This window comes from Sparus aurata, chromosome 11 (assembly GCF_900880675.1).
Source record: "Sparus aurata chromosome 11, fSpaAur1.1, whole genome shotgun sequence".
Classification (NCBI taxonomy): Eukaryota; Metazoa; Chordata; class Actinopteri; order Spariformes; family Sparidae; genus Sparus; species Sparus aurata.
The window spans coordinates 13,793,632-13,816,836 of record NC_044197.1 but is presented as its reverse complement, the minus strand read 5'-3'; the positions used below and the strand labels follow the sequence as shown (position 1 = coordinate 13,816,836).

The 23,205-nt window shown below is 40.7% G+C and overlaps 1 protein-coding gene and 1 long non-coding RNA gene across 6 annotated transcripts; one reads left to right on the top strand and one right to left on the bottom strand.

Moving 5' to 3' along the window:
• Positions 1–2,245: 2,245 nt before the first annotated feature.
• Positions 2,246–13,076, top strand: LOC115591788 (uncharacterized). Its single transcript, XR_003986014.1, has 3 exons — positions 2,246–3,774; positions 11,494–11,709; positions 12,228–13,076. It is a non-coding gene; the product is annotated as an uncharacterized LOC115591788 (long non-coding RNA).
• On the bottom strand, positions 7,407–22,947 carry mier2 (mesoderm induction early response 1, family member 2). 5 transcript variants are annotated; one of them, XM_030434103.1, is made up of 13 exons: positions 22,765–22,945; positions 21,398–21,549; positions 19,786–19,899; positions 19,572–19,683; positions 16,003–16,082; positions 15,500–15,569; positions 15,225–15,376; positions 14,707–14,788; positions 13,744–13,838; positions 13,487–13,617; positions 12,215–12,357; positions 11,488–11,585; positions 10,183–10,318 (listed from the first exon to the last, which is right to left on the bottom strand). In XM_030434103.1, the coding sequence occupies exons 2-12, from the start codon at positions 21,422–21,424 to the stop codon at positions 11,530–11,532; spliced, it is 1,062 nt and encodes a 353-aa protein (XP_030289963.1). In that variant the 5' UTR covers positions 21,425–21,549; positions 22,765–22,945; the 3' UTR covers positions 10,183–10,318; positions 11,488–11,529. The 5 variants fall into 5 exon arrangements, with proteins under 5 accessions (XP_030289961.1, XP_030289962.1, XP_030289963.1 ...); XM_030434104.1 differs by having other exon boundaries at positions 11,488–11,582; XM_030434101.1 differs by lacking the exon at positions 11,488–11,585 and having other exon boundaries at positions 7,407–10,318; positions 22,765–22,947.
• Between the last annotated feature and the right edge of the window lie 258 nt (positions 22,948–23,205).

Sequence of the window (23,205 nt, the reverse complement as noted above, 5' to 3'; positions counted from 1 at the left end):
CAACTGAAATCACCAATGAGACAGAATAATCTCTGGGGCTGGGGGGGGGGGTGATGGAACGTGATACTTCAGGGTTACAGTCCAAGGATTTCATTTAAAAACTGAGTTTTCTCTGCCCCCTTCTGGATGTTACCAACAGTACCAAAGACAGACTGTCCCTCTCTAACATCTGCTCTTCCTTTTCTTTCCTTTTTACAGAAACAGGAATGGGACTCCCAAGATTCACTGGGAGATTCTGCACAAAAGAGCTTCACAAATGTGCCTTTAGATGTTACAATCTTACAGTGTATGGCTTGTGGAGTTGTAATCCCTAAGTCTGTAATGCCATGAGCAAAATATGTTCACAGAAACAAGCTTTATAGTAAATGTTTCTGTTTGCTGTATGTTGTTGTTGTGAATTGTGTTTATAATGATTGTAGTCTATGTGTTTTAGCGTTATCGTCTTGTATGCGGACAGGCCAATAAAGCCTGCTGAATTGAATCCACACACATTAGAAAATGCTACGTCGATACAAAGCAGTGGATGTGGAGGACAAGATGGGAGTGGGTGTTGACCCCGGTGGTTCTGAAGTCCATGATTCTGTGCCGAGGACAAAACCATACGCCGATGTCAATATTCCCATTTTTATGCGTCCATTCTCACCATCTTTGAGCTTGACACTTTTTTCACAAGTGTTTCCTCTATCTAGTTCGTGCAGCGTGATCCACTCCACCTGGTCATTTAAAGCAACATTATGTAGGAACTGCCCCAAACTTGGGTGTTGATTACAAGAAACTCTACCATCAACAGGATTCTGAAGCTGTTGTTTAAAGTAAAAAAAAAAAAAAAGTTACATAAGTGTTGCTTTAATATACGAAAGAATAATCACATTCTTAAATTGGGAAAAATATTTCCCTGTCAAGATTTACCGTTTTCTGCTGCCACGACCAGAAAAGAACCGACATTGTAGTGACAAACGGATGAACTGGCGTAACTTCAATTTCAAGTCACAGTCCATGGAGCTTTTCACCTCTGTCACAAACAGAACAAATAGTTAGGTCCAAACTGAATGGTGTATTATGTTCTTATTTTTTTTTCTCAAATGCGACATGTTTCTCTTGGTAGATGTCAAATCCAGTGTGAAAAATGAAAGTGTGATATGAAAGGGAATAACCTGACACAGAAAACAGGATGGGAGAGATGTTAGTATTACCACACACCACTTATTGTAAATGTACATACACAGCACAGAAATACAAACACACATACAGCACAGTGAGGCTGTCAGAGATGTTTGTTGGTCAACTGTGCACAAAAGCGCTTTTCATTTTAACCAACAGAGAAAAAAGAACAAAGGTTGAAGTGTGATGCGCTCCCTCAGAGTAGAACTTTTTGCTTCTGGGGTTCAGAGTTCGAGATCCAAGCGGTCAGACCGCTCAATGCAGGGTCAGGAACTCTAGGCCAGATACTCTGCTTTACCCTGGAAACATGAAACAGAGACTGTACATGGAAGCTTTGAAATTGAAACATTTTATTTCCTTTTTTTTTTTGTTGTAGTGTCCACTAAAAATGTTGGGGAAAAAATTCTACAGTTGTCTGTCAATCTTTGGAACAAATGACTATTGCGAGCTGAACGTTTCATTCTGAGCTTTGAACGCTGAGAAAGAACAGTGATGTTAGTGGTCCCGTCTTAGCTACCAGTCCAGCTGTTTAGTCTGTGATGTTTTATGGTTGTCTGAAATGCAAATGCAGATCTGCTGTCTGTCGTGAATAACATCCACACTCGTACTCAGTGGACAACTCAGCAAAAACAGCATCTATATCCTATATCCTGCTTGTTCGCTGCGCTTTCATTTAAATAGACTGTTACAAATCTACTTTCTGTTGTCCGACTGTAGAAGAGTTAAAACACATTAACTGTATTAGCTGCCCTCGCAGAGCCATTTTATGCTTACTTTGCATTTATTCTCCTCAAATAAATAATGTGCATAATAAACAGCGTAGCTTCTAATCAGCCAGTTAAAACATGGTCGAGGGAACAGAAGGCCAGACGAGATAGAGGGACGGTTGCAGTAATGTCACATGAGGGCTTTTCCTGCCGTAGTGCTCTGCACACACTCCTATATAAGAAAGATATGAACTAATGTGGCTGAAACAGTCAAGAATAACAAAACTGAGCCTCTTTCATTCTCGATTGTCTCACTGTTTGATTCCTAGGTAACATATCAAGGCACAGCTGAACTACCAGAATGATTACCGGTAAGTAACCGGTCATTTAATTTTATTCTTCGCACAAAAATGAAGAGACCCAAAGGTCCACAGTGTAGGTTAGAGGGTGATTTGGGAGGATATATTGGCAGATATTGAATATTATTGTAATATGAAACATGTATCATTATTTTTTCATTTGTGAATAAGCACCTAAATCTTACAACCTTTGGGTTTTTGTTACTTTAGAACAAACCCTTTATAACTACAGAGGAAGGGAGGTCCTCTTCCATGAAGTCTGCCATATTGCACCACCGTGTCTCTATAATCTCTATCCAGAGCTGACGCTGTAACCTACGCAATTGGCCTACGTCGTAGTGAACATTTATACATGTGCACTGGCTTGTCTGCATTGCTTGTGGCAACAAGCTGAACTTTCCCCTTTAAACTCACCGACAGCTGTGTCTCTGGGCTAGAGCAGACAGGCAGGGTGTGTGCAGGGAGGGTCGACTCTCCATACAAACCCAATCTGAACGCCACGGTTTCAGCGAAGGCGGCATTTGCCACCAGGTTGCTTGTGAGGCTGTCCTTCAGACATCCAGCCTGTCCACTCTCTCTCGCCCAGAGACACTCCGGCGGCAAAAAGCGGATTCGGAGGAGGAGGGTAATCCATTGACAGCAGCAGCCAGCTGGTCAGAAGGGACTTCAACAGCCAAAGAGTGTGTTTATTTGGGAGACTACACGTCACAATCCCTGTTATCAGCACTGGAGGAGAAGCCAGAAAATGCGATGATTCCAACCAGACTCATCAAAGTCGTTGCTGTCCGTGTCGCTGCAACATGCATTCACATTTAATGTCAGGCTATGGCGTAGAGCAAGGACCTATGCTAAATGCGATTCAATCCTACACACTGGACCTTTAACATTACTGCTACATTAGTGCTCATTGGCTATCACTGATACCGGACTGTTCCCGTGGTTAAGTGTACAACATGGTGAGAATAAATACAGTACATGTTTGATAAAGCTTACATAATTCAATGAAGGTTACTCTGACATATTTCTTAAAGATTAAAACACTGATCTTAGTTTTGTGGTCACAGGCAGCTGGTGGTAGAGATGCCTTATAATGACGTGGAGCTCTGCAAACCTTACATTAAGACTAACTATATTTTATTATCTCAAAAGGACAGAAAAATACCAGAAAGGTGAGATTACTTCACTAGTTAATTTTGCAAGTTCACTGTTTTCTTGCTATGTTGAGTCTCATGCTTTATTCCGCCCTGTCTTGAGTCTTGTTGCTCTGTTCCTTCACCTGCAGCCTGTGGCCAGCAGAGGGCAGCAGAGAGCCTGGGAGAGGAGTTTAAAGGAGAGCACTCAGAAGAGAGGGTGGTAAAGTTTTCAGTTTGTCAGTCTGTGTGTGTGTCCTCATGGCAAAATGTGGGCCTTGAGACAGCGTCTGTAGTGGGAGCTGACTGCGAAGAGGACTTTGCCAGATGTTGATATGTTTCTTCCTGTCTGTTTCTTCGTGGAATGATTTTGTCAGCGCAATACTGGCACAACCCCTCGTGATGCAGCTTGGAAATGTAGGTGTGATGATGTGAAAAAAAAGAAAATACAGAAATAAATTCTTTTGTGGAAATAGATAGGGGCGAAAAAGGCAGAGGAATACGGAAATAAAAATAAATAATTAAAGTTAATGTTAAAATAAATATATTTATAGTAAAATGATTTTTAAAAATACACTGGAAAGAAAAAAATATATACTTTAATGGCAAATGTATCAATTTATTTAAATTAATGCCTACCTTCAAGATTTTGTTTAGTGCATTCAATAGCATAAAATTGTTTTTTATCGAGCTATTTTTTGCATTTCTTCATTCATTTATGATTTTCTTTGTCAAGACAAGAATGTGATATCAGATGGATTATAGTTTGTTTACACATTGAACAGTACAGCAACACCATTGGCCGGTTAGGTTTGAACTTCATGATGCTGTGTGCGTGTTTGTTATCATGGGAAAATGTGTTCCTGTAAACACCTTTTGTAGCAACTACTAATGCATAAACGATTTTGAGTACTTTGTCAGATTCTGCCAGATGCAGTCACGAAAAATTACTGGTGTGTACTTCAAATCAAAATGAAGGCTGGGTTAGAAAAGGGCACCAGATATATGCTGTGGGGAAACAGCGTGCATAAAGTCGTGATACATTTATACCCGAGAGGATACTTTATCATGTTGTGTCCACTGGTAGTGCACCCTGGAGGACACTTTTGCAGCTTAATTTATTTATTTCTTTTGAGGATGAAAAAAGAAAGCACTTGTATTTTGGTATCAGAAGGGATAAAGTTGAATCAGTGAATCCTAGTCAGCACAGCAAGTAAGAAAAAAAGAATAGCAAGGACTTAACTGACAGACATTTTCACTGTGCTAACCTTCCACAGAAGAGTCACTGTCTCTATACTGAAGATCATCTGTAGGTCTTAACATTCTCCTCAGCGATGGGGCAGCGATTGGAACCTGGGAGTTCATAAAACAGGATCGGTCCTAAATCGTATGCCACTTTGTTAGTCGGAGGGTTGGTCTTTGTTGTTCCCTTGTGTCAATGTGTCAGTGTAAGGCATTTATTACACTGTGAGCCAGGAGAAACAAACCAAGGACAGAGAGAGAGGGATGGATGTGAAAACTAGACTCCAACACTGTCATTGTTGTGGTTCTGTCATTGTTGTGGTTCTAGTTGATGTGGACCCAAAAGCATTAGAAGTGGGCTGAATGTGCAAGTAAAAGGGCTTTTTACAAAAGTACCTAAGACTTTAAAGGCTTGACAATAGTCCTGCAAAGAAAAATGCACCGAGGGAGGTGTTGTGAAGTTGTGCTATTAGTCTGAAGTGTGTTTGAGCTGTCCAGTATGAAGTCTTATCAGACACCACCACACTGCCAAACAGTTTGTTCCCTGCAAATAAAGAACCTGATTAAGTACAGAAATATACAATAGCAGCCACAATTGTATCCTCTGTCTTGATGTTTGTGAGGTAAACAATAAACTTTGAAAACTGAATGATGAATTGTGCTGTTAAAAGCTGCACTTTCATCACAGCCCTGTGCAGCTGCACTCTCTGCATGTTCCAGATGTGCCAGATGTGGAAACGCATTATTGTATATTTATCAAGGAGGAGTCTGTAGTTTTGATGCAATGATGCTGTCGGTGTGAATGTGTCCTTAAAGTAGGGAACACAAAGGTCAGGTTCACAATGAAGGGTGTTGAAGATAAGGGCTACACAGACAGGTCTGTCATGGCTGAGATGGGTTGGTGGGGATCGGACCAGAGAACCTGAGGACGGTCCAGGACAACCTTGACCATGAAAATGCACAAATAATGGAAAACGGCTTTCTTATGACAGCAGGACAGGACCGACTGTCATCAGTAGTGCTGCCGCAGCACAGGAGAAACTGGGAGGACACAAGCAGTGGCTGAGATTAGTAATTTTTTTCTAAAGATTGAGTCATTGGACTGTTAACAATGATTTAACTTTAACAGAACAGGTTGTTCTTTGGCCAACGTGTGCTCAGAAATAGTGAGAGAAGTTCTCTACTTAGCCTTTCCACACACGCACACACACACATTGGGGGTGATTGGGGGTGTCTGGAGCTGGACTGTTCACTTTGTCTTCCGAGAGTTTTCACACTGTAGACACTCGAGGTGCTCACCTAGGTAACCCTCCATTGTGTGAGCCTAGCGCTTGTAATTAATATGGATGAATATGTAATGAGGAAGAAGAATGAATAAATTAAAAGGTCTGAATAACATTATTTTTCTTTCCCGCTGATTTGTAGTGAAAGGTTGAATTAAAAATGTAAATCCATCCATTCTATTCTGCAAAGACAGTCAGTGTAGCACCACACCTGATCATCTGTGCTGCACTCTGGCTGGTCGTTCACAAAGCCAGAACAGATGTTCTCACAGGTTAGAGCAAATCTTTCAGGTTCACGCCACTGCAGCTCCAAACACTCTGGGTTCATCTGTGACTGTTCTCAGATCAGACAGGACCGGCCCTGCGCAGCTTCACTGGTGAAACAAGAGTCAGGGTGGGATACATTACACTGTAAAATTTAAAGGTTTAGGAGTTTGAAAATCAGAAAACCCACTAGCTCAGAATGACTAACTAAAATAAGCTATTACATTTAAGTTGTATGAGCTAATAAAATTATTAGTCTACAATACATTGTAATCTTAAGGGAATCAGGAGTTAAGTCACTTTTACAGATTTTTTATGTATATGTAGAAAGTGAAACAACATGAACTAAGTCTGGGTTTGGGTAATTAAATTCAAGTTTTGGTGTACAGAGCCACTAAATACTCGCAAGACTTGATCTTACCACCAGTGGGTGATTTGTTAAGGCAACATTATGTAAAAATTGGCATTTTGTGCAATCTGGCGCCACCCCACAGTTTCTGAGTGCAACACCACTGTGATAAATACAAATCGACAGACACATTTTCCTCACTGCTTACAGAGATTTGCTTGTCTTGCGTGAGTATGTCAAGTGGTGGAAGAAGAATTTTACAGCTGGAGCCCCCAAAATCTGGAGCGAGTTGCCCGTTGTTAGGCCGGCCTCTACACTGCCTGTTTTTAAATCCCATCTCAAAACCCATTTTTATTTAATTCAGTCTGAGGATTGTCTTTTGTTGTTCTTATGGCCTTTGTGTTTCATTGTGTTGTTTTTGCTTTTTCTGACTGTTCAGCACTGTGCCATATAAATACATTTGGATTGGATTTGGAAGAATTCAGACCTTTTACTCAAGTAAGAGTAGTAATACAACAATTCATAATTCTCTGTTAAAAGTAAACGTCATGTTTTTAAAATCTTACTTGAGTAAAAGTACATAAATATTAACATGAGAATATGATTTAACTAACAACAGTGGTCTTACTGATTCATTAATGTGTAAACCCACAAAGTTATTGTTAACTGAAGTTAATATATAAATATCAAATGAGTCAAATGTACAAAATCTATTGGAGTAGAAGTATAAACTACAAGTGAATGGAAATACCCAAGTAAAGTAAAAGTACCTTAAGATCGTACTTAAGTATAGCACTTAAGTTAATGTAATTAGTTACATTCCATCACTGAGTATTTCCAGGGGGGTTTCCCTGCTTTTAACACACTGATGATATCACAAACAAGTGTGTGTGCTGAATAAACTTTCCAAATGATGAATACTGCACTCAAGCAGTGTATTTTAATATTTCACCCATGTTCATTTTTGAATTATCTTTTTTTTTTTTTTTTTTACAAAATATAACATTATAAACAAACATAACAGAAGCAGTACAATATATAAATGGTTAAAAATAAAAGTGAAAATAAAGAATTAACAAAAGGCAGTGATTCAGCGCCTTTTCCTGCCTTTGTGGTCTTGTCCTGACCCCCCCTCGTGTAAACAGTCAACGACAAAACAAACATTGATCTGAAACCGACTTGGCTTTTTGATAGGATCACAGGGAGAGCTCCCACATTTACAGACAAAGAATAAATAGGACAGATGGAAGGAAGAATGTTGGGCTGAATCCTTTTTCCTACCCTGAAACTTTTCCCTCACCTCTTTAGAGACAATATACTGACACGCAAGCAAATACCACATATGTAAATCAAAACATTAAATAATCACATTTGTTCTGTGACCTACTGGATTTTCTCAAACCTTCAACTGGCAGATTCTTTTGAGATGTGAAACTGTAGATTTAAACTATATTGTATACATTTGTCCTCATTAATTTGAAGCTCCTATTGTGCTATGAAATTATACGAGATCGTAAAAATGCACTGAAAACACAAAAGTTTGTCATTCTTAAAATTCATATAACAGTTTCATATCTGTAATTGATAGGGTCATGAAGTTTGGGAGACTAAAGGTGAGAAACTGTTACACAGTTCTTAATAAGAGCTTTACACGATCACATGTTATCATTATTATTATTATCATTATTATTATCATTATCATTATATCATTATTAGAAATGTTAATGTGCATACATATGTGAAATTTGTCAGTATATTTCATTGTCTGGCAGAGGTCAGTGAAGAAAACATTTCAGAGGAAAAGAAAGATTTGTTTAATCCACGATGTCGCACTAAATATATCATTACTGTACCTTTGTTCACACATGTTCACTGATTGGATGTTAATTGGATGATAATTGGATGAAAAGAACAAGCAGAAAGAGTCAGAACTGTTGATTTTCATGTTGGGACGCTCTCCGGACCACGACATCTGTCATTGCATCCAATAAAGTCTAACAACAATCTGGTCGGTGTATGTGACACTGACTGCCTCTCACTGATTAACGGTCTTAGAAAAATCATTAAAGTTGCAGAACCTGAGAAACTGTGTTTGCATTCAGTAACTTACCTATATCTCCCCATGTTCATATAACATTTACATATTTAATTTTTTTGCCTATTATTCATGTCAAACAGGCTCTTAATGATACAAAATATTCAACATGATGAAACAGAAACCGGTGATCAGAAGTGATGACAAAGCACTGCACCTTTATAAATCTCTACGCAAGTCTTCAAAGTGAAGATCAAGGACCAAAACTTCCACAAAAGCAAATCTAAAAAAGAAAACCGGCAGAAATATTGTGCTCCTTTTACTTTCACGACCATATTCAAATCTTAACCTTAGAATTAGAAGTTTATGTAGTTTCAGCTTCTTATATTCAAATAAAATTGTTAAGAAAGATCACTTCAGGTTTAGACAGATGGAATGGGGGAGGCAGGAAATTAAAACAAAGACAAAAACAAGTATAAAGGTTCAGTGCGTAGGATTTAGTGAGATATGCTGCGAGAAATGGTATATGTTATTCATAATCAATTTTTCATTAGTATAAAATCCCCATGAAACTTTACCTTATAGGTCCGCCAGGTTTCACCATCATGTTTCTACAGTAGCCCAGAACAGACAAACAAAACATGAGCTCTGGAGCAGGATGGTGAGGTGAGAGGTCATGGAGTTGGTAGCAATCTGCAATCTTAATGCCAGATGCCATTAAATCCTAAACACTGGGCCTTTAATGTTTATATCCATTTTTTGAAGGGACACATTCTTCTCTGTGGATTTCCACTGATCATGCCACTGTGGAAAAAGTGTTGAGCAATATGCAGAAAACGTTAAGAAGCAAGTGAGCTGCAGTCAAACTCCTCCATTTTGATAAAAAAAACTAAACAAAGTGGTTAACATTGTAAATCATTAATCTGTTTTAGAAAAAATAGGCTGCTAGCCACTTGCATCTGGTTTGTTTGGAGGCTCACAGCAACTGTCACCACCAGCACTGTGCTTTCACAAGTATGTATTAAATATATCCAATCAATAACATTGTCCTGGTGTAGGTTGCAGTAATCAACTGTTAATAAACACATGATCAACACCCAAAAGTTTTGATTAACACTCGTCATTCCACTATTGATGGATGGAGGGTTCAAGTGTCTCAGTTTACAAAGACGGTTCAGACAGAAGAGTCTATTCTCCAACACGGGTAGTAGGTCCAATCGTTCTTCACAAAGTGAAGTAAATGCACTTCTGTACTGGTTTCTTCAAGCCTGGTGTAAATATCAACAGCGATCACAGATCAAATTAAGAGTACCACTCAGTTTTGATTTCCCCGTCATTGTGTGAGAGAGCGGGGATGCTGGACGGGAGAGGGGTGCAGCAGGCTGCCAAACGCCTGGAAGTGAGATGGGAGGAGGGCAGATGATGGAGGTGAGGCAGACGGAGACAGGCTGAATTCCACCTGCAGCCCATGGGTGGAGCCTGTCCCGCTGCATGCTGTACCACAGTCAGGGCCCTCAGGAACTAAAGGTCCACCGCACATGTGTAGCTGGTAGAAGCAGGAGCCTGGGAGACGAAGGTCGTCGTGACAGGACGGAGGGCTCCTGGCGGCCCACTGGGAGCTCAGGGGGGAGGGCTGGGACTGGAGCTGAACTGGAACTGAGGGACAACATGTGCCTGAGCCAGGATCCCGCAGGTCGTCTATGGGCGGGAGAGAGAAGGGACAGCCGAACAGCTGCTGAGGACACCCGTCATCACACAGGTCTGACAGCCCCATCACCAGCTCACCATCTGTACAGATGTGGAGACGTTTGAAAGAATAACAGATCAAGCAAATGTCTGTTAACCGCAGTCATCTAATACTGTTTTATTTACATGCTGGATGTTAACATATTTAATTTATTTAGCTTCATCCAAGAAAATTTCAATGGTCTAAAACTTGTGTACACACACATACTGCCTCAAAAACAATATTCATTACCCTTTGATGGTACTGAGATAAAAGCATAAAAATATAATTGATTTATTGGACTAAGAAGGATTTTAACTGCTAATGCTCTTTAGTTATTAAAATGTATTAAAGTGGCTCTTATATTAGCACAAGGGGACACGTATAATTATTTCATTTGCATAAAGCCTTATGAGTTACCTGCTCTTGTCAACCATATCTTAACAAAATCTGCTTAAATTATGTATGAATGATTTCGTAATCTTTATTTTGTTGATTGCATTGAGAATTCATGACTCTCCAAGTGATTTTAGTTTTTAGTTATGGTTTAAACTAAGGCTATGGATAAATGTTTGATACATGAACAGTTATTTGGAATTCAATTTCTATTTTGGTACAAACTGAGTGACACTTTAAGTGACTATGATTGTATATATAAAATGCACTTAAAGCAACATTATGTAGAAATTCACATTTCGAGCAAATCGCCGCCCCCCCCAGTTTCCAAGTGTAACACCACTGTCATAAATCCCAGGTCTGTAACAACTTGCCAGATGTAATGTAGGTGCTGACTACATACAAAACTCATTATGTCATAACAATATTCTGTTGAAGTAAACATGTACGTAACGCGGTGATCCTACCCTCTCACTGAGGTTACATAGTGGAGAAACAAGTGATGGGGGGTGGAGACAGAAACACCATTCACCCTGTTACAAGACAATGTACCATCAACATGAGTTTGAAGCTGTTGGTTCAAAAGTTAAAAAAGTTGCTTTAACTGAATTTGAAACGTATAAAAGTCAACAAGGTGAGGCCTGAATCTGAAAAGTACATCTAGTTAGTTTATGGCTTTTACTGAATTGCCAATTAAGACTTTATGCTCTAAATCTATTTGGCTCTAATCAGTTTGAGATGTAGAGTTTGATCTACTGTGGGTAAGTTAATGAGATTTATTTCCTGTCACCACATTACTCATTACTGTGTGATTCTCTTTACTTCACTTCTTTACCTGCAGGCCCAGCCTGCTTTCAGTGGCCTGTCTGGACCGAGTTCATGGCTTTAAGAGAAAGCGGGGAGTTCGTCTGCGCCGGGGACGGCCCTCCTCTTCTGGAGCACCATGACAACAGGAGTGCATGCACCCACATACACATACAGACATGCAGACATGCGTGCACATACGCAACAACACAAGACACACAAGAAGCAAGAAAACAGCGAGGAAACAAAGGAGGTGAGACATAAAAATGATTCGTAACATAAGATAATGAATATGTGATGTCAACATAAAAGGTAATCAAATTAAGACATTCATTAGAACTGCATGTAAAACATGGTGACATGGTATGTATATTGTTTATATACAGAAAGATGGGTGAAGAAGATGCACAGCTCTTTGATTTCAGCGCGACTGCAAACCAAACTAAATCTTAAGGCCAAATGTATGCAGGATTGTTTTACTAAATGCTCTATTTCCTCAATTGTTAGAGCTAAGTGCTTAATGCCCACCTTCCACTTTAACTGGAACTCTGATTGATGGGTGAAAAGTCTCTGAGCTTTTACTGAACGTGGGTTTCTGTCTTTCTGTTAACACAAGATGATGGAAATACTATCACAGGGTATAATGGCTCTAATGCCTGCTTCACTATCAGTAATGATGTCATCCATCTGTGGCAAGAGCCTCCAGAATCTGAGCCTCCACCATGAGAGGCTTGTAAAGAAACACCTCCAAGTTTTACCTTGTTTATCCAGCACCAGGCTCGACTGCGGAGGTAACGTGGACTCCAGCTGCCTAGTGCCCATAGAGCTATGAGTCGACAAGCCTGAAGAGTTGTTGCTTCCCTCCAGCTCCCCAACTTCACCGTCCTGGTCTCCATCGTCCCTGCAGCACACAGCACAAACACTGTTAGGGCAGTGTAGTGGGCATCAACATTGAAAAGCTGGAGTGGGCGGCAGAACTTCAAGTCATCAAGACACAATATCACCAGAAGAATGAAAAGCTTTCTGGTGAAGTTATTGTTATTAGGATGACAACAAGAATTACAAAGTCTAATCTAATTTTTCCATGCAAGTTTTTACATTTTTCTATAAGATATTTTATTTCTTTGGTAACAAGCAGAGATGCACTTAAAGTAAAAATACAAGTTTAATTGACTTCCAATTAAGAGGCACTATCATAATAATAATAAATATAAAGTCACAGTAAAGCTGGAAAAAAATATATCAAACCAGGCAAGGAGAACATTTTTGATAACGAGATGCCGAATGGATTATTTTTAGAAATGGCTACAACTAATGGGATCAGGAAATAAACAGATTATAAAAAGGTCTGCTGTTACTGAAAGAGGTTCTCAGAATACATTACAGATTACACCACAGATTTAATGGGAAGTTCAGTTGAGAAAATACCGTACAGGAAATCCTCACTGCAGCAATAAATAGAACACATACATACACATCAAGAGGTTTTAGATGGCTCACAGCCTAAAAGTTCCTCTGCTCTTCTCCATAATTGTATTCTGCATTACTAATCATGTATGCCAAGGTAGAAATGGTAGAAATTAGTATTGACTCTTCTTTGAAATAAATTAATGTTAGACATACAGTATGTCATGTAACTTTGGGAACACTGAAGGGCTTTTAACCTGGGCTTGGCATCAATGGGTTGCACACTGCAGGACACAGCCTGTTTGCAGATTTATGTTTCAGCTCAGACGGGATTTCCCTTTCTACATCTAGTCATCCTACACCAGGCATGTCCAAACTATTCCACAAAGGGCCGGTGTGGCTGCAGGTGTTTGTTCCAACCAAGCAGCAGCACACCAGACCTGACTCATTTAATCAACTGATCTCAGTCTTCAGAAAGTTGATTGGTCAAACTGTGTGCTCTTGACTGGTTGGAACAAAAACCTGCAGCCACACCGGCCCTTTGTGGAATAGTTTGGACATGCCTGTCCTACACATTATAGCTTGACTATGGTTCTTCTCATCAGTGTTAAAGCGATACTCACATGCTCCCTGATTGCAGGCTGTACTTCTTGCGGCTGAGTCTGGTGGCCTGCTGGGTAAAGTACTCGTGACGTTCAGACTTCTTCCACATGTAGTAATACTCCACACACTCCCCAACTGAGCGCGTTCGTACCTGAAGGGAAGGAGAATGATTGTGTGTAATGATGACCAGTGAGTACAAGAGGTAGATCTTCAGGTTGGGTTTGGACAACAAGCTTCAGGAAAAATTCACCAGAAAAGTGTCAACGTGTTGTCTCACCTTATTAGCCTGAATGAGGTGGAAGTTCTTCCCGTAAACTCTGTAGCCGTGCTCAAAGTTCCTACACTCCTCCTCACTCCAGGCACACAGCTCTTCTTAACAGAGGGAAAATTATTGGTTTATTTTAGCAACAAACAAACATATCGCTAAGTATCAATTTTATTTTCCTTTTTTTTTAAATTAATGCATTGTTATCAAATTTTTAAGCTGTGGATTTTCACAAAGCAGGGATTTGACAAGACAACTCAATGCCTGGTCTTGACTGGAATTTTGTCTTCATTGAGACAGCTGCAGAAAAAGCAGGACAGGATGTGGCAAAACTTGCTGGCCAAGCAATGGGTCATTTTTTCCACTCCGATCCAAACTACAACAAGAGGTCTAGGACTCTCACTGGAGCTTTACTGCTGGTTAAGGGGTCATGCGGTCGCACCAGTGAGTCAGCAGCTGATGTTGCATTGACAGGATAACAGACAGTCATATTTTGCAGTATCCTGAAGCAGACATGCTTTCATAGACCTCAAACATGAGTTTTCACAAATGGGATGCAAAATGAGTCCACATTCTCTCTTTTACTCAGTGCACCCACATTTTTGGTATCTATCAACCTATCGTAGTGTCCTTATGAAGAAGATCACTTTAAATACAAGTTCTAGACGGTGTGTGATAGTGCAACTTCACATTAAGTTTGTTGAGTGTCTGGAACATGTCACTTCTTGAGGAGGTCATTACCTTAAAATAAGTTAACTCTTATTTTTCCATGAAGGCGTCTCTTTATATGAAACAGTGTGTTCATTGACAGCAATTTGGTAAAAATTTGCTTAATTAAGTTGTAGATGAAATTAAGTAAATTCAATTATTTGAATATTACAGAAGTGAGTCATTATTATGGCGATGAGTTTGAAGTCTAAATAAGTAGAACAGTAGGTTGGAAAAAGTAGTGTAGGACAACAGGAAGTTTCTTACCACTAAACACTTTCACATTGAAGTGTAATCGTCTCAGCGCCTCTTCTGCATTATAGTTGCATTTCACTAATTCATACAGCGCCTGAGGATCAAGAGAAAAGGAGGAGAATGAGCCAAAGATTAGACTGTTGACCTTTGTGTTTACACTGAGTAAGTACAAAAGAACTCCTGTTCATTCAATGTAGAACCGATAATTTATCCTTGACCTAAGATCCGCTATCAAATTACATTTAGTTAAAGCAGATTAATCATTAGGAGGCAATAAATAAAATCAGTGGAAGGCGGATTTCAAGCCTCGAGACAACTGGGACTGAGTTTGTGATAAAAGCGGTACATCTGATTAAATTAAAGCATGGAGACCACTTCAGATACTGGCAGACCTCAATCCATTCATGACCATCAGTTCATTTCAACACATTTAAAACAGCACGTCTTTACTGCTCAACACAGAATACTTCGCCTGAGTTATGTAAATACTTTTAAGCTGACATTGTCTTCTGGGATTTAAATTGGTGCACCTGTTCATTGTCTGGGACCGCGTCCGCTTGTGTTTGTGTGCACGCTGCCCCCTCCTGGACACGTGGTCTCTGTGCATACAGCAAGAAATCCTCCACTTCCTGCACCGGCAGGACACCTGGCCTCCACAGCAACTGGTCCTCACTGCTGTAGGCTGGAGTAACAAAAAGAGGATGGATGAGCGAGGTCCATAAAACAAGCTAGATGTGATCTCCCCTAAACAGACAATTAAACTTGTTTCCCACCCCTACGACAAATAATGTTTTCAGTTGCCAACCTCTCTCCTGGTAGGTAGATGAACCGAGTGGGGGGATTTTTGCCTGGTACATAGAGCCAACCATGATCTCCTGAGAAGGAAATCAAAGACACATTCTGTCACATAAATCTGATCTGTGTTATACATGCTGTTCTGTGTGGCAGACCTTCCGGTGTGAAAATACTAAGACCAGGTTTCATGTCCGAGACAGTACGCTACGATCCTACAGTACATGATTACATCAATGCCAAAGGTCATTACCAACGCAGGATGAAGTGTGATGTAAGGATGTTAAAACCTCCACTGCTCACTGAATCGAATGTAAGACAGACCTTTACTGAAGAATTAAAACAAAATGTATTATTGTTAAATTCACATGTAGAAGGTGTTTTATTCAATTCTCTACCATAAAGCACTGGAAACTGCAACATACTGTACAATATGATTAATGTCTCTTACTTCAACTAAATACCGTGTCTGTTTCAAAGAGATTCAGTAATCATAAGATGTGTTTTAACGCCTACCTTGTGCTCTTCATTGGAGGGAATAGAGGCATCGTCGGAGTCCTCGTCTGATGAGCTGACTGATGTGTCTTTGTCCCCACCTGAGAGACAAAACATCAGAGAGGAGGACCAGACGATCATTTCAAAGACACATAATACATGTCTCAAGATTTTGTCAAAACTCTCGATGCCATGTTAAAGTCCATCTTACTGCTGACAAATCACAGTAACTGTTCTCTAACTCGAAAAGCCGGTGCAGATTAAACCCATACCTGTCCAGACTTCTTGAATATAGCTCACAGTATGTAGTGAAGCGTTCGAAGAAAGTTACTAAAATGCACCAAGTGTATTTTTTGGTGAAATGGTGTTATCACCAGGGTGGGAATTTCACCAGTGCCCCGCACTTTGGCCTTGATGCCCCGTGAAAAAAAAATCATCGTATGGCCACAGTGGCCTTTGTGCCCCTGACCCTGTGTGCGTAGTGTTCTTGCCTTGAATTATAGCCACCTGAGTGCACAGTAGTCACTCACAGTAACTTCAGTGGGTTCGCGGTTCGCGCAGGTGAAGTCTCATCATCACGATGATCTCACGTGAAAGTCTGAGCCTCTCAAACAGCAGCAGCATCTCAAAACGGAAGAACGACACTTACAACACAACAAGCGAGCTTAGCCGGTTTTGATATGATACGTAACTGACTTATGTGACATGATTTAGTGTGGTACAGTTTGAAATATATTCACAGACTCGAACTTCCAGGATCAATAACTCATAAGCGAAACATTGTTAGAACACAAACGATGACTCTGTACTACCGTAGTAAGGTAGACAACGAGCTACAACCGTATTTTCATTAAAACGAGCGCTCCTCCGGGCTGGACATTAACACTGGTCTCTATGGTCAGCCGTCTGTGAGACGAGGGTGCAGGGACCGTCTACAAAATGCAACACTGAAAATAGATACTATAAAAAATATTCAATAACTTCACTATTATTCAGTGTAGTGTCACCAATATCACTCCATACATCAGTGGTCTCCTGTTGGTTATTCTACAATTTTTTGTTTGGAAAAAATGTGCTTTGGCATAATTTGGGGGAATTTCTATTGGGAGAAATATTCAATAACACTAATATTCAGTGTAGTGTCACCAAAATCACCTTACCCTAACTCTACTTAAAAATAAATCTGATGCAACATTAACTTGATATTGGTATCAAAAAATGTTTTAATACATAATCCATGTCTTATTATAAATTAGGATGTTATGGTATCAATCTGAAAGGTAAATCATCCAATTTTACTCAGTGGCCTTTGTGCCCTGTCATGTAGCCTTGGTGCCCCTAAAAAAAAAAAAAAAGTGAAGGCCAAATGGCCTTGCCCCTGAAATGACGAAATTCCCACCCTGGTTATCAGTATATTGACATGTACCATTCCAGTAAATAATTTCCAGTGAGAAACATGCCGTCTTCTCTTAAATTCTTTTCACACATGCACTGTAACTCTAGATTTATCCACAGTTTTCCCGGAGGAGCTGTATGTGCGAACAAAAATGTCTGCGTATTTGTCCCGGACTTCAAACTGCTAGCTCTCTAGTCCAGGTGAGACACATGTTTGAATAGAGCAGTTGAATGCATGTGACATGTATATCGTGAGAGTTGCGCATAACCGGAAGCATACAAATATCCAAAGAAGGGTCACTAAGAACAATGGGCCTCATTCATGAACCGTTATTACGAACAAATTTGTTCTTAAGTCCCACTTACGAAGATTTTACGAAGATTGTGGCATTCATGAATTTTTTCTTATCTAGGATTTTTTCTAAGGCAAGAACAAATCCTACGAACACTCAGGAGTACTCTTACGCACATTTCAGTGCCGAAATGTTGGCATGGTTGTGTTTTCTTCTCTTGTGTAGTTCAATAAAATGCAATATTACAGTGATAATTCTGTCATATTTATTCATTATTTATTATTTCATATTTTTGGTAATTTACAAAGAATTTAAACTCTAAAATAAATTAAATGTGCCAATGATAAAATGATTACTGAAAAATTCAAGTAAATTGGAAACATGCCATCAATTAGTAACCCCCCCAGCCTATTTATACGTGGCATTTCTCCATCCAAGGACCGCAAAACAATAGCATATATATTGCTCCTGCGGCTTTCATCAATGTAAGAACACAGCTGCGAACAATTCTGAGGCTTACGAACGAGTTGGTGAATCTGACGTAGGGTTTTCTTAAGGAACCTCTTAAGAACAACTTAAGAAAGAATCTAAGAAGATTCTTAAGAAGATATTGGTGAATGAGGCCCAATGACGACACAGAAAGAGAAAATGTCTAAATTGGGGGGAGGAAGAGATTTGTTAACTTCTGGCAGTTCAGTGAGCAGCGTAGCTTTTTCGTCATATCCTGCCTCCTTGCATGCTACTAGCCAGGCGTGGAGTATTTCACAGCATGTGTGAATGCGTCTGACATTGACAATCTCCTGTCGTGCGCTGCATGTGTGAACAAGCAAATGTGGACAATATCCTCATCTGATTCAATGGATGTTGTCCGGAGCTTGTGTGTGAAAGAGGCTTTAGAGATCTTCCTTGCATGGCGCAACGACAATCACCTGAAGCAAGACTTGAATTTCGGTCCCAGTGACTGTGACCACGAAACTCTTATCAGTTCATCTTCGAGCCCCAGTCGACATTTGTGCCAAATTTGGACTCATGTTGTTCCTGAGATATCACCTCAAAACTTGGGGGATTGAAGGACAATCCGAAAACATGATGCCTCTGGCCACATCTGTTGCTGGCATGTAGGCATTAAAACATACTTAAAAGGTTACATTTGTTCTGTTTGCTATTAACCAGTAATCAACAGGTAAATCCTATGAAGAATGAAACATACTGGAGAAGACAGTAGGCAGCACTGAAAGTTATAGCATGACAGAGAGGATATAATAATAAATATAGCTACAATATATCTAACTCAGTATAAAATGCTGCAAATAATCAGAGGCGCAGGCTCTACCTCTCTTTTATCTTCTGAGAAACTGTGTACGATCAATTCTACCTCAATATAAATGAAACAAAAGCAGCGTACCTGCCATACATTCAGTTTCCATTGTATTGTGTTGACTCAGCACCAATACCGTCACTCACTTCCAACAGAATCACTACCAGGGAGAGGCTGCTTGAATATATTTAAACTCCATCAGTTCACGAATTGTTTGTCTTTGACATCATTCAGTCATATAGAGAGAGACACGTGAAGCAGCACATGCTGTCACACAAGAAGGCAAAAACAAATCAAAGCCTTTCCTGTGATGTCCTGACATCATCAACTCTGACATGTCATGTTATTGAAAGTAAGAGGCTGCAGTCTCAGCAAAGAACAGATTTAAAGTTAAAATATGAGAAGATGTTTCACCAAAAACAAAGGCTGTTGGACAGTTTATACAGTTTCATTAGAAAAAGGCTTGATCCATTTTAATTGAATTTACAAACTTCACCCCTTCGTTTTTCTAACGTTTTTTGGCAAAACTGAGATGTTTAAAAGTTATATAGTCATGTGTAAATGTACATCATCGTGGGAGTTACCTTGGAGGCGGCGGAGCAGATCTGAGGTGTTTGAAGTGACTGAGGGGGTCAGATCATCAGCTGACGATTCTTCTTCCTCCTCCCCAGGAAAGAGATCCTCAGTTATCTGATCCTGCATGGGACAAATACACAATGGAATGACCCATTATAGCAAAGAACGCAATAAAAAAATGAATGTTTCATAAATTAATTAACTTTAATTGCTGTGAATCACCTTATCTAGCGTCATGCCTGGCAGGCTGGCAGCCACGTGACAGGTCTCCTTCTCTGGATCGGACACCGTGTAGCCATACAGAGCCAGCAGCTCCTCCAAAGGAAGCTCACTGGCCTACGAACAGAGACAGGTGGAGGGAGATGGTTGAGTTTCTTCCACATCTGTCAATGATCTGAAGAACACGACTGGCATCGTTTCCCCTCTTTTGCAGAGCCACTGCCAAATGGCTTAAACATTGACAAAATCAGACAAACCGTGTAAAAAACCCCACAACAGGTCAGTCAGATTTGGGGAGGTGAAGCAGGTGCGTTGATTAACAGCTGTGTGTTTTATTTATATCATTTCCTGAGCTTTGTTTTCAGAGGAAGCTTCAGCTGTCTTGAAAGAGATATTCAAACTGGCAATAGAAAAGGTTTCTGCTTCAGTGTATCAATATATAGTAAATGTTGATTAAACAATGTAATGAATATAGAATAATGAAACCATCACTGTTGACAGTGGCTCCCAATAAACCCCGCTATCACTGTACAATTTTGTCTGCCACGAGGAACGCTGAACTGGTGACTGATTCTATTATAGACCAAATGATTGATTAATTACTTGTTGTTAATTGTGACTATGAGGAAAACGGAAATGACTCTGTTGTCTTTGCAACAGCAGCAGCAACAATAATACCACTTAGAGGAGCTAGGGGGGAAAGGATGTCCTTTGCTACTTTGAGGATGCCATCTCTGCTTTGCATTTTGTGACAATATGGACAGGTAGGTGCTCCACATCTATCATCAGGATCCGTTTACTGCTGCTCCACACAAATGTCGATGTCGGAACCCTTCAGCTGTCCTCTGACAACGATTTGTCCTCTGGAGGCAATGCCGATGTGCTGGTCACTGTTTGAGGATTATCACTTTGAGACACAAGAATTGAGTTGCAAGTTGAGAGGCAACTCTTAATTTACCTGCATATGAATGCAGACAAATCCCATGAATACACAGAAAGTTAATTCATCGTCAGACAATAGCCAACGGGTTCTGAGATAACATTTTCCTTTGCTTTCCGGATGGATGTCTGTCTGTAATGTTAACGCCAAAACATAAACCACAAACTGAAACCAAAGCGCTTCAGATACCGAAGATTTGTCCCTCGGTGATAGATTCTGAATTCATATGCAGATATCTGTTTGTAACGATTATGTAAATGCTAACGGACACAGTGACACAGTGAGGAGTGTCTGTGCTGTATTTGTGTGATCAGTGCAGCTCAACAGGAGTCTCGCTTTGGGCCGAACACAGAGCTTTCTGCTAATGACTGGATGCACACGTCAGGTGGTTCGAGACTATTTACTGTAAATGGGGGTTTCTGTCTGTAATTTGCAGGAAAAAAAAGTTCCATGATATCAATTCCAGCTACATCTGTTTAGGGTTGCTTTATATGTTTGTATCCAAATATTGTTTCTGCGTTCAGGGGGATGATGATGATTTTGCTCGTCTAAGATTAAGGGAGACTGTGATCATCGGTGTGTAAGCGATGCAGCGGAGACTACAGCTGTTAGGTTCCCGTAATCGGTGACTAAAGCATCCAACTTTAACATGTACATTCTTTTACTCGACCGTACAGCGTGGGACTGCGCTGCCATCTTCATGGGGCGAAAGTTCTCCTCCAGCTCCTCCACAGCCTGTTAAAGACTTCTACTTCTCCTGCCGAGGGCCTTCATCACTGTACCTCATCCACAGCCTCCACGCTTATCTTCAGGGGCTTCACACCCACCTGCACTCACACACACACACACACACACACACACACACAAACTAGTATTATTTGTAAGAACAGTCATGTAGGGTCACATATAACAGCGTGGGGGTACATTACAACATGGCAGCACATTCCTGTGTGCATCCGTGGTGCACATTCACAAACACACACACACACACACACACACACACACACACACACAAACAAAATGAGGGCTCAAGTAGTGCCTGATCCTGGCTCATCCCATTACAGATCAGCTGACTGCTGACTTTTAAACCACCCTTTTAAACTTATAGGACTTAGTGAAGTGATTCAGGCAAGGCTGGTTTTGTTACTTTACAAGTAAGTACAGTAAGTTAGACACAACTCTCTAGAGAGTGGTTCTGCTTCAGTGGTAGTTTTTCACATTAAGTGATCACAAGTTGTTAGAGGCTATGTTTCCCAATATAATCCCGTGGCTTCACAAAGACTTCACAGAGGGATGTACAGTGTTTGATGAAGCCATGCAAGCTGAGGCCACAAGTGGGGGAGAAAAAAAACACCTCTGCTACAGGAGAGGCTACAGGATGGTGTAAACAATCCCACAGCTCCGACACTCAGTCAATTAGATCATACTTTTTAAAAGACGCCTCTTTTTGGTTGAAAAGTTGTCAAAGTGCGATGGAAACCTAAATATTAACACGGCGTGCGTGTCCTGACCCACTGGGCGCTGTCTGTCTGACCAGGGGCGCTTTCCTGTGACTTGGTGCTGAACGTCTCTTCCTCTCTCCGGCTCACTACGAGTGGCACAAGAAGGAAATAACTAGTTCTCAGCATGTCCGAAAGAGACGGTCGGAGTTTGCCGCCGCCGACTCATGACATCTTCTCCCAACTTTTTGCCCGCTCGATACACTTTCCGTCGCCGGGGCGCACCTGAAATAGTTCAGCACCACCGTGTCAAACCCCGCCGGGCTGCCCTATTGTTTCTCCGGCTTTACTATCGCGGCGGAGGGGAATGGCTCTTTAAAGCCAAGAACGCGGAGAGAGGCGATACGCTGCCGGAGAGCCTCTCCATTTCTCCCCCTCGCTTCCCGGTCAAAATGCCCCCGCGTAGCCCTCTTTCGGCCGGCGTTCACCGGCCGGCGACACCGCCGACAGCCGTGTGCACGGCACGGAGCGGCACGGGTGTTAAATCCGGCCCGGTTACTTCTATCATTCGCCTCATTACATTCCTCGTTTTCGCTCACTTACCTCCGCCATTCCGTTTCTGCGCAAGCTGCGTATTGCCCGGATGTTGTAGGTCTGCTGCTCTGCACAGCTCCGTTTATTGCCGCAACGATTCACAGCCACAGTTCGGTGCTCGCTCACTACATTCACTATTTCCAAGTAATTAAGCTATTTATGTGTCTCTCGACAGCTGGCGTTTGAAGAGAACTGAGAATCCCCCACCACCGACATATTTTTTTTTTTTTTTTTAAATAAAGTTCCCCTCCACACTTTCGGTATCAAGTCTAAAATTAAACTCTTCATATATTAAAAATCATACGTGAATCTAAATAAATAAATAAATGACACATGTTTAAGAGGCCTACATGCTCGTGGCTACTTGTTTTGCAGGGTTTTATCTGCTTTTTGAAACAACAGGTTGCCGCTAAATTCAAGTTAAAGTGAGATGTCACATGTTTGTCTATA